Source organism: Macaca thibetana, chromosome 16 (genome assembly GCF_024542745.1).
Source record: "Macaca thibetana thibetana isolate TM-01 chromosome 16, ASM2454274v1, whole genome shotgun sequence".
NCBI classification, from domain to species: Eukaryota; Metazoa; Chordata; class Mammalia; order Primates; family Cercopithecidae; genus Macaca; species Macaca thibetana.
Genome location: NC_065593.1, coordinates 56,354,638 through 56,363,762, shown reverse-complemented (window position 1 = coordinate 56,363,762; position 9,125 = coordinate 56,354,638). Strand labels below are relative to the sequence as shown.

Genomic DNA, 9,125 nt, shown 5'->3' with positions numbered 1-9,125 from the left:
TGGCTCTGTCACTTTCTGGTGAAGTGACTTGAGTAATGAACATGAGCCTTTCTGGGTAGCATTTACAGCACAAGGCAGTTTGAGGAAGCAATGAAAGAGCATGTGTATAGTGCCTAGCAATGCGCTGGACACAGTGCTGGTGCTCAGCCGTCATGTCACACCAGCACTGACTAGTGAGCATGAACCCTGGGGATGCCCAGAGCTGGTACGGCCAGGAGCTCCAGAAGCATGGGATTCTCAGAGGGAAACGGAGCTCACTGCTCTAAAAGTCCTATTCAAGTTCGAAAGTAAGATACAATGCACACAAAGCCAAATTGTCATAATTCAGCTCCTATTACAGGGGAACTAAGAGCTGCATCGAAAATTACTTGCAAAGTTTGTAAGTGGTTCTGCCATTTATTAGCCATGTGAACCTCAGCAAATTACCTAGCGTCTCTGAGTTTCAACTTCCTCATCTGCAAAATAGAAATGATGATAATAACCGCATTGCAAGAGTTGTTGGAAAAATGAAAGTGAGATATCATAGGAGGTAACACGTATGGAACATTTACCATATGCCAAGCACTGTTCTAAGAACTTCGGACATGTTATCTCACTTGTATAAGTACTTAGGTGCCTACAACCTAAACAGGACCTAGTAAATGTAAGTACTGAAAAAATGCTATGGGGCAGAGGAAGAAATGCTGAGCTTCTGTGAGAAGAGAAGACAGCTTGTTACACAGGTGAGAAGAATAAGCTGCAGCTGAGAAGAAAAGTATAAGAGTTGCTACGTGTGACAATCTCAAGACTTTTCAACCATTACAAATTTAAACAGCCACCCTAAATCACCCCAAAGGACAGACGCCAGTTGTTCTTTTCATCTGTAATGTTTACGCCTCTCTGAATCCGAGAAGCAGCTGCCAGGGTTCCAATACATACCAAAGCATGATGACAACATCCTCGACTGCGCACACTTCTGTGCATCTACCGCCGTGTAAAGGAAGCTGATGTCAGTAGACTGGGGGGCACAACAAGGCATGTTTGTGAACGAAGCTCAATTTGCCATCACAGGGTGGCCACACCTACCTCACTAATATTCTAATAGTGGGATAAATAATTCAATAGGGATAAAGCCTGGATTTTGCTCTGATTCTCTCTTAGTGCTTACATTCTTGGCATGATATTGATGCGCCACAGACAAGCCAATATGTGAGTGTGCTCTATCGGAATAAAGTATAGCCTTTCTACACTGCAAAGTCATCCAGTTTCTAAAATTATTGTTAGAACCAATGAAGTGACTAAGAGAATTTTAAAAAATAAGCCATCAGTCTGGACCTGTGTATGGGAATGAAGAAGCACTTTAAACTCAAGGAAAAAATATAAACTTACTTAACATTTAGAATTATCAACCATTGCTGCTTTTCCATAAACCATTTCATTCATGATTTCATCTGTAAGAGATAAGATTACTGCCCCCATTCAGAGGGGGACTTTGATAGCTGCCTGGTCCTTCTTGCTTGGATGCCCTGCAAATAAATGTCCTCCTTTCCCCAATGCAGAACCTCGATATGGGTGTTTGGCTTTACTGCGCTTGGGCCAGCAGAACCCAGTTAAGTCCACTAATAAGCTCTTGGTATGTCTTTGAGATGGATTTCAGATTCAAAATGGACTGACCCTATCACACTGCTAACCTGGCCAGTCAGTATCAATAACATAGAGGCTTTATTCAAGAGATTTACTATGCTGTAACTATTGGAACCCAGGGATGATTTCAGGATTTTGTGGGGCCTGAACCTTATCTAGTAAAAACATAAATTATGAATACAAAAATTTCCAGGGGCCCTCCCAGGACCTTGGAAGGGCCTGTGCAAGTGAGAAGCTCTGAAGCTTAGGCTCTATTCAATTCATCATCCAGCAACCACAGCTGGGGCCTCTTTTTGTTGTTTGTTTTTTACAAACTTATGTAATGCCGGGAAATATATTGTTTCAACTTACAAACACCACAAAATGGTGTCATACTGGTCATAAAATTACTGGCACCTTCCCTTGGCAACTTGCCTTTGGAAAGAAATGCAATGGGCCTATAGGTCACATGTGCCAAATATGACTCTGCAGTGTAGCTTTGTTTACCAGAAAGATTTGACCCAAACAAAGGAGCCCAGCCCCTAACACACTTGGTGTGTTGAGACCCTTGTGCCAATCTCTGAAAGTAACTGTGACTTAGTTTGAAGGGTTCAGCTCTATTCTGTTTATATGAAATGAGTATTAATTTCCAGTATCAGCTGGCTCTGATTTTTTCATCACCATGAAGCAAATGCCCTTTTCTGTTAAGACGAACACAGAAACTCGAGATAAGCAAGTTAGTGTCTCCTCAAGTCTTTCTTACCCACCACCCATTCCTGCCTTGTCCTCTCCTGGTCACCCTGCTGTACAGATCCCCACATGACTCTCGTATGTTTCCCATCAGCAGCCGCTTCCTCCTTGAGGAATGAAAGTCCCTTGGGGACAAAGTCCTCATCTTGGTGTGTCTTTGAGATGGATTTTCTACCCCTGGCGCTTAGTAGAGTACCTGGCACAAACGGACATGGCAGTCAGTGAATGTTTTTGAGTGAATTCATTAATTTTTATCAACTGTGATTCCAGTGTTTTCCTGGTGTTTCCTACATAATTGTAGTGAAGCTGGCTAGATGATGACGATGATGATGATGATGATGATGATGATTTGAGACAGAGTCTCACTCTGTCGCCCCAGCTGCAGTGCAATAGTGCGATCTCGGCTACTGCAACCTCTGCCTCCTGGGTTCAAGTGATTCTCCTGCCTCAGCCTCCTGAGTAGCTGGGATTACAGGTGCCCAACAACATGCACAGCTAATTTTTGTATTTTTAGTAGAGACAGGGTTTCACCATGTTGGTCAGGCTGGTCTTGAACCCCTGACCTCAGGTGATCCACCCACCTCAGCCTTCCAAAGTGCTGGAATTACAGGCATGAGCCACCGCTCCTGGCCACCAGATTCTTATGAGGGACTCCCAGTGTTATAAAGTGCTTAGTAAAGGCGGTGAGTTTAAGCCATTTGTATTGATGCTCCCTAAACCTGTTGGTGGAGGGACCTAATGAGCCTGTTCTCTGGTGTGAGGGCAAAAGAGAAACAGACCCTCAGTGTCCTTTCCCTAAGTCAGGCATCAGCAAATTAATGAGGACAGAGAGGAGCATCTGCAGAAACTGCTGCTCTAGTTTAGATACATCCTGAATGCCTCCCTCTACCTCAAAATGAACTGTGTGAAACTAGATTTCTGAACCACAAGAGAGGTGGAAAGTCTTTTCTAAAGTCAGATGTCGAGGAGAATCTTCACCTTGAGTCTAAAGTCCCCTTCAGGCCATTGAATATACCCACTCTGATTTGCTGGGTATGTTCTACAGAGAAATCATAGAATTTTTGCACTTATGGTAGAAGAGTAGTCAAGAACGTATATGGGATTAAGATAAAGTGATGTATTTTCTTTACAAAAAAATTTTTTTTGCACGATAGCTTAACATAAAAAGCATCTTGGCCAGACATGGTGGCTCACACCTATAACCCCAGTACTTTGGGAGGCTGAGGTGGGCGGATCACCTGAGATCACCGGAGTTCAAGACCAGCCTGGTGGGCAGGTTGGAGTGCAGTGGCACAATCTCGGCTCACTGCAACTTTCACCTCCCAGGTTCAAGTCATTCTTGTGCCTTGGACTCCCGATAGCTGGGATCACAGGCGCCTGCCACCAAGACCTGCTAATTTTTGTATTTTCAGTAGAGACGGGGTTTTGCCATGTTGGCCAGGCTGGTCTCAAACTCCTGACCTCAAGTGATCCTCCCACCTTGGCCTCCGAAGGTACTGGGATTACAGGTGTGAGCTGCCACGCCCGGCCCTACACTTTGGATTTAACTTTGATTCCTGCTCATATGCAGAGTTTCTAACTGCTTAAATGTCTGCAACATTTAGCTGCAAGGAAGGAAGCTTACACAAAGTCCTCCAGGGAGCAAAAAACTGCACCACCACACCCGGCTAATTTTCTTGTATTTTTAGTAGTTACAGGGTTTCACTATGTTGGCCAGGCTGGTGTTGAATTCCTGACCTCAGGTGATCTGCCTGCCTTGGCTCCTGAAGTTCTAGGATTACAGGCCTGAGCCCAGCAACAAGACTAAGTTGAAGGTCACTTCTTTGAAGCCTTTTCTTGCCCATGCATAGGTCAGAACTAGGACAAACAGAGCAGGTCATAAATAAGCTATGTACGTCTCTTGGCCTCTTTGTACCTTAGTTTCCCCATTTGAGAAAAATGAATGGATCTTAAGACATACTTTTCAGAGTTCATAATGTGCTTATACAGAGCTAACCAATAATTGTATGAGTTTTTATACATAAATAGTTCTTTACATGTATTCATCTTCTATTTCACTTACAACTTGTATAAAAACTGCATTCCATGCCAGGCCTGAAATGTTCCAAAGCTCAGTTCTGTGAGTAAATTGCAACCAAGATTTCTAAAACAAACAAACAAACAAACAAACAAACAAAAACACACACAAGCCAAAGGAAAAAAAAAATTATTTCAGAACATTTATCATTTGCCATGATTCTAATTTATATAGGATGGAGCATAACCTCAATACTTCCTGTACGCACTAAGGAAATCTCACTGTGGAAGATTCTGGCTTATGATTTATACTTTAATATTGCACATGTGGTGCATTAGCTACAAAACAGTGAATGCTCAGTAAATACCTGTGTGAAGTGATCTTTATTTCTCTAGAACAGGATTTCACAACTTCAGTACCATCGACATTTTTGGACTCTATAACTTTGCCATGGGGGTTTGTTTTATACCTTGGAGGATGTTGAGCAGCATCTCTGGCTTTTGCCCACCAGATGCCAGGAGCACACCCACAGTTTTGTCAACCAAAACTGTCTCTGGACATTACCAAATGTCACCTGAGTAGAGACAGTTGAGAACCACTGCTCTCTGATGATTCACTATGATCTGTGTAACAATTCTCACAAGAATCCTTGCTAGAGACAAAAAGGATTTGCTCTATAATTTTAGTACCTTTCTACTTGTAAAACTTTAATCATATTTCAAAATGAATAGCAAAGAGGTTTATAATTAAGTTTTATAAAAATTCCAAATGTAATAAAGTTATATTTGTAACTTACATAAACTGCAAAAATGGTAGTGGTTCAAATGTACGTCTTTCAATAGACTGTATTTTATTGCAGGATAAATCTCTAGGAAAAGCAAAAGGAAAATATTGCCTTGATTAGTTATTAAATGTCGACTAGTATGAATAATAGCAATAGTGTAGAATAACATTGAATACACATTTTTCATCTCAACTCTAAACGTTTGGACTTGTATTTGAACTTTCCAGAGCCCCTAACCCTGCCCATACCTCTCCTAGAGTCTCACATTCATGGTTTTAATAAATATACAACTTAATAGATTTTGGAACTAATTTTTCCTGAGAGCAGTAGACTTGATTAGATGCCCTTTAGTAGTCTCATCAAATCCTAGATTATGAGCTCAAAGTTTTTATCTCTATATATAATTTCTAATATTAAAAAAAATAGTCGGGCCGGGCATGGTGGCTCACGTCTGTAATCCCAGCACTTTGGGAGGCCAAGGCTGGCGGATCCTGAGGTCAGGAGATTGAAACCATCCTGGCTAACATGGTGAAACCCCGTCCCTACTAAAAAATACAAAAAATTAGCTGGGTCTGATGGCAGGCACCTGTAGTACCAGCTGCTCGGGAGGCTGAGGCAGGAAAAAGGCATAAACCCGGGAGCTGGAGCTTGCAGTGAGCCGAGACTGCACCACTGCACTCCAGCCTGGGCAGCAGAGCGAGACTCCATATCAAAAAAAAAATAGCCTCACATTTATACACCTTCCTAGTTTAGGTCTGTTTTCCTAAGCCAGTTCAATATCAGAAGAAATAAAAGACATCCTTTCACATCATTTGAAAGGAAATTACCCCTTTACCTAATACATAACTTTGAACTAATTCAAATCATATTAATAGAATTTCTATCATAATAGAAATTCATTTTTGGTTTTATATTGCTTTAATATTTCATGAAAGCAATTTCTGCAGTTACACAGTGATGGGACTGGTCCCTCCCTCTTTACCTGGATGGTGTAACGCTGTCTGGCTGATGTCTCCATCTCTAGTCTCTCCCTTCCTAAACTATCCTGCACACAGTCATCAGATAAACTCTCCACAAGTGGTTTGCAAAGACCAGCATTTCCTGGGAAATTATTGAAGATGCAAATTCTTGGTTCCACTCTAGACCAACTGAATCAGTAACCATGAGGGCGGAGTCCGGAACTGAGTTCTAACGCACCCTCTCAGGGATCGTGATGCAGATCTATCTACAGCACTGCTAAGGTAACACGGTTCCCCATGATGGCTCCTCAGCAGGGCATTCAAAGCCCTAGAAGATCTGGCTCCAATTTCCTACTCTCCCTCCTTGTACTCTACAGGTACTCATGGTATTCCTGGAATACTTTCCTGTGTTTTGCCCTTCTCCCATTTTCCTTTTGCAAGTTGAGATTATTTTCCCCAAGATGTCTGTCTGATATTACACAATGGCCCTTCAAAGTCCTATTCAAATGGCATTGTTCTAGTAACATCCTCCTGGGTCCAGATTGAAGGCATTTTCCCCTCTTCTGTGCTCCAGAAATAATTTATCCCTCCTATGCTGCAGAAACAATATATCCCTCCTAGTGCCCACATCCATTTGTTCTTTTTAATGTAGTTATTTTTTTATCCCATTTCTTCTGAGCATAAACTCCTTGCAAGCATGGACTAGGTCTTGCTCATCTGCATCACCCACCATGTTTAAAACTGACACTTGGAAATAAAGCAAATTCAAATATTTGTAAAATAAATGAATAGCTGGGGGAGTGAGTAGAAGGAAAATGACTATTTTAAAGGAAATGTAGTTTTATCATTTCATGGCCTCTGTAGCACTGTGGCATCCACTTGAGGGTCTTTACACTCACTTTCCTTAATCCTTCTACGTTGAAAGAATCTGTTTGCACAAAGCGCATCACTAATGAGCTTAACAAAGATTAATGACATACACACTTCTCTGACTGTGTGCAGGATAGTTTAGGAAGGGAGACAAAGGATAGGAATCAAGCTTTCATAGCAATGAACATAGTATCTTCTTGTCTCTAAACAGACAGAAATACTATGCGGGTATCCCTTTCTTGGTAACACGGCTGGGGAGATAGTTATTTTGTAATTAGTGAAGAGTTAGGGGCATTTCTGGTATACTTCTGAGTGTAAACATTTCTAGCTCTACCACTTAACCACCATTTTAAACATCTGTTTTCATATAACAATTCCTGAAATGAAATCCTTAATACCAGTCTATTCTCTTGGGGGCTTAATATTCTTGATAATATTATCTATATAATTCAGCTGATTTTTAATATTTAAATATTAATTTAATTCCCCTTAAATTACCAAAAAATTCTGGATTAATGATGTACAAATGAATGTAGATGGTCTGTATCTTCTCCTTTAGGCAACAATCTGAAGTTAACTTTAATTCCTTTCATCCTACTAAACCAACTTTTTCAAATCTCTTTTTTGTGAAGGTCAGACAGTAAATATTTTAGGCTTTCTGGGCCACATGTGATCTCTCTCACATATTTCTCTTTGGTTCTTTTCTTTTTCTTTCACAGTCCTTTAAAAATGCAAAAATCTTAACTTAATGGGCTATTTAAAAATAGACCATACATTAGATTTTATCTATTGGTTGTAGACTGAATAGAAGAAGATGGTGTGTGAACCCTTATAAAACAAGGTTCATACGGGTGTCAGTCACTGCTCAGATCTTCTTACCATGTGAAATTTTTTTCTGTCTGTATTTTGTCTATGGAATTAAAAAACTAAAAATGCATAGGAGGTAACTAATGCTAGAGATGGGCTGAGACTCTATACAAACTTACAGAATTGCAGAATTTTGTTGCTGGAAGAAATCTTAGAGATTATCTAATTTGAACCCCTTATTCGTTTTACAGATTATATGACTAAAAACTCATAAATGTGATTAACTAACTTACAAATACTGGAGGGATAGCAGGCCTTCAAATGAATCCTTATGTAATTCAGTCAAATAATTTTCATTGAGAATTCTGGAAAATGAACAAGTTATTTCTAGATTAAAATGCAAAGTACAACTATTTGCCGCACAGGACTATGTCCTGCATGTGGGGGAAAGCTGGGTCATGATCATTTTAAGACGGTGGTATCTGCTCTGCTTTCATTTCATTTCATTTCATTTTCATTTCAAAACTAAATAAAGCAATTCTCCTGCCTCAGCTTCCCAAGTAGATGGGATTACAGGCACCCACCACCAAGCTTGGCTAATTTTTGTATTTTTAGTAGAGACGGGGTTTTGCCCCATAGGCCAGGCTGGTCTCAAACTCCTGACCTAAGGTGATCCGCCGACCTCGGCCTCCCAAGGTGCTGGGATTACAGGCATGACCCACCGCGCCTAGTATGTGTTTTATTTTTAATTTAGAACTCATGCATGACTTGTCTATATACGTTGAACTAATGATGTGACACACAAACTGTTGTGAAAAATGCCAGTTACTTCGAATGTAAGCATTTTTTCCAAAATCATTTGTGTCTAAACCAGTTCTTTCTACAAATCAGTAAGAAAATTATAAAACGATTCAAAAGGAGAATGAACAAAGGCCAGAAAACTCAGAGAAGAAACACAAATGCTCTATAAACATATAAAGACATTTAATTAAATTCATGAGTAATCAGAAAAATTCAAATTTAGATGGAATCCCTTTTATTCATGCATAACTTCAACAAAAAGTTGGAGAATACCCAGTGGTGAAAGGTGTGGGGATATGAATGCTGTCATCTTCTCCTGACAATAGAGTAAGTTGGGACATTTTTGAGGGCAATTAAAATTTTATATCTACATAGTCTTCACCCCAACAATTCCATTTCTAGATATCTATTCTACAGGAATACTTGCCCATGTTGACAAAGAAGCATGTACAGGGATTTCATTTCAGCAATGTATGTAACAATAAAACTAAACTAAACATTCATCAATGGGGGAATTATTAAATAAACTAGGATG

The 9,125-nt window shown here is 40.2% G+C and overlaps 1 protein-coding gene across 37 annotated transcripts in view; it reads right to left on the bottom strand.

The window, feature by feature from the left end:
- LOC126938910 (leucine-rich repeat-containing protein 37A2-like) overlaps positions 1-9,125 on the bottom strand; it is a 197,904-nt gene that overhangs the window by 27,318 nt on the left and 161,461 nt on the right. For 10 of the 37 annotated variants that reach the window (XM_050763646.1, XM_050763649.1, XM_050763639.1 and 7 more), the window contains 3 exons: positions 8,083-8,154; positions 5,166-5,237; positions 4,415-4,495 (listed from right to left, as the gene is read on the bottom strand). The exons of 16 other annotated variants lie outside the window; for them this stretch is intronic. In XM_050763646.1, the coding sequence (XP_050619603.1) occupies positions 4,415-4,434 (20 nt within the window). In that variant the 5' untranslated portion in view covers positions 4,435-4,495; positions 5,166-5,237; positions 8,083-8,154. The remainder of the gene's footprint in view (positions 1-4,414; positions 4,496-5,165; positions 5,238-8,082; positions 8,155-9,125) is intronic. 11 more of the 37 variants (XM_050763647.1, XM_050763612.1, XM_050763614.1 and 8 more) reach the window with 4 other exon arrangements.